Source organism: Parasteatoda tepidariorum, chromosome 7 (genome assembly GCF_043381705.1).
Source record: "Parasteatoda tepidariorum isolate YZ-2023 chromosome 7, CAS_Ptep_4.0, whole genome shotgun sequence".
Lineage (NCBI taxonomy): Eukaryota > Metazoa > Arthropoda > Arachnida > Araneae > Theridiidae > Parasteatoda > Parasteatoda tepidariorum.
Window position 1 is genome coordinate 45,305,999 of NC_092210.1, and position 2,713 is coordinate 45,308,711.

At 29.7% G+C, this 2,713-nt stretch overlaps 1 protein-coding gene across 1 annotated transcript in view; it reads left to right on the top strand.

Annotated features, from left to right (window-relative positions):
- The window catches only part of LOC122272383 (fatty acyl-CoA reductase 1-like), a 22,684-nt gene that overhangs the window by 19,250 nt on the left and 721 nt on the right, over nucleotides 1-2,713 (top strand). The window contains exon 4 of the mRNA XM_071183763.1: nucleotides 2,591-2,663. Coding sequence (XP_071039864.1) covers nucleotides 2,591-2,663 — 73 coding nt within the window. The remainder of the gene's footprint in view (nucleotides 1-2,590; nucleotides 2,664-2,713) is intronic.

The window sequence follows — 2,713 nt, forward strand, 5'->3', positions numbered from 1 at the left end:
ATATATATATAAGCTAGTGGCGTTAATAGTAACATGAAAATTGGGATTTACTTTGAAAATATTCTTAAAAAAGTACATAATGAAATTAATAAGCATACTAAAAGTAATAATCACCTAAATTGGAATATTGAAAATAAAGTACAGGTTTTAAATACATAAAAAACTTTAAATTATGTTAATTCTTTACACTGTTTTGATTTCGAAAACATGTATACTTTCGTTCCAACTAATAAAATTCTTTTTCAAATTCATCTGGAAATTCTAGTTCATATTAATCTCAACAACAATTATTTATTATTTAATCACTGCCTTTTTCAACAAATTAAAAGTATCCCCATGGGAAATAATTTTAGTACTAATATTTGCAATATTTTTCTTTTTCTACAAGAATATAGATTTCTGAAATCATGTCCTAATCTTCCTATTAATTAATTCTTTTTCAGATTAGTTGATGATTCTTTAATTATTAATTTTAATGATTTTGATATTTTAGCTAAACAAATATATCAAATTGGATTCATTCTTAATAAAACTAATAGTAGTAATTCTTGAGCTACTTTTTTAGATTTAACTCTTAATAAGCCTTCTGAGCCCAAGTCTGCGGGTTCGATCCCCGGCCCAGACACCGGATTTTCGGGAAGCAAAAAATCCTCAGCGGCCATGTCGTATGATTATGCGGCATGTAAAAGATCCCTGGAGTGCCTTATTGGCTCTTGGCATTTCCGGCAAAATTAAATTCCTAGTGCACTTTAGCATCCAAATAGAGTCTCGGTGCTGCCATCTAGTGTGGCAGAAACTAGACGTCCAAATTAACATGACCAACGGTATCTCACCCATTGTGGTGGTCCTGAAAGAGTGGATACCACCTCTGGAGAACGCACTAGGTCTGCTTATCGGCAAGACCGATTGTGCAGCTCATTGGAAAAAAAAAAAAACTCTTAATATTAATGAAGATAGTGAAATTACAAGTAAATTTTATGACAAAGAAATTGTTTTAACTTTCCATTTAAAAAAAGCATTGATTTTAATTCTTAATTTGCCAATAAGTTATTTTCCAATATTATTACCTACCAAATTCATAGGTTTTATAGAAATTATTCTAACTATGAGGAGTTTTCAAAAGAAACTGATAAATTTAAAACAGATTTAATTAATATCCATTTTCCTAGTTCATTTCTTCAATTGCATTTCAAAAATATTTTAAACAACTTTGAACATTATTTTTTATAATTTATTTTTTGTTTGTTTTCAGAATTAACTCTGATTTATTTTTAAGGTAAGAATTAACTATGATAAGCTATTCCTAAAGCTACTAGGTGGAATAGTTTCGATGTATGACACTTTTATACTACATTCGTTTAATTCTTTAAGTGAATTTCTAAACAAATTGTATCCTTTTTAAATTACTTTAATTATTTAATTTTAATTTCCTAGTATAATAAACAGCTTATTTTTATTTTTTACAACAATATTTCTGTAAAAATGGAATGGGTTCTGGTTTATGAACAGCCACCCCCGATGAATGCCAATAATTCGAGTAGACTTTAAAAATTATGAAAGGGTGTATGAATGAAGGATAAATTCTATAAACGGCATTCTATTTTGCAGAATATTTTCCTAAATGAGTTGAAAAAGGAAAATTATGCAAATATTATGAAAATTTTTATTTTTTACTTTCAACTACATGCTAAGTTCTCTCTGTATATTCAAGAAAATTGTAGGAATTTGCTGTTTTGGGTGTTTAACTTTGATTTGTATTTTGTTTTGCTACCATTAATTCATCAATTAAAAAAAGGGCTCAGAAAATTTACAAAGAGTAAAATGAAATAAAATAGTAATAATATACCCGGAGCCGATTTCAAGATTTGCTAGGCGTGAGTCTAAAAAAAATTAGATTTGACATAACAAACGTAAAGCTGCCATTGAAAATGGAAAAAATAAAGGTGAGAAACAAAACTAGAAAAACCACAGATAACGTGAGACAAAAAAGATGAACTGTGATTCTTCTTGCGCTGCTTTTCTTGATATTTTTTCTCTTTCAGGTTCAGTGGGTTTTTTTATTTGTGTTTGTTTCTCACCTTTATTTTTTCCATTTTCGTTGCCAGCTTTTTTTATATATTTATTTCAAATCAATTTTTCTTTTCATTTCTGTTTGACAAATCTCAAAGGATTAGTAACAACAACTTCTCCCTTCGGGTGCTCCGGTCTCTTAGATTAAAAGAAGCTGCTCGATCCCTTCTCCATGAGTTTTTATGCCATTGGACTGCCTGAGTCTAGGTTTGGAAGGCCTAAAATCCTCTCCACTTCTTGTGATTGACTTTTCTAGAATACATGGACTCATGGACCAGATCTAGCTGTTGTTAGGTCATGAAGGATTAGTAACAACAACAACAACAATTCTTAAAAATGGGAGTCTACTTTTCTTGCCCTTAAACCATGGCTCAGAATGACATCCACCTAGTTGGACATTCAAAAATCATATTAACAGTTTAATTATGCATGATAACTTAAGTGTCCCTTATATTTATAGTATCCGTAGATTGATAGAAGAAGTTGAAACACTAATTGCAATAATTAATCAATTTTACAGGTACATGGCAAATCAAAATTCCGTCTGTGTGAAACATGTGATAGAATTTGCGCGGAAATTGAAGAAATTAGAGGTAAGAATATCTTTAATTTGCAATAAAAATTTAATATCCCTTCTAGAAGT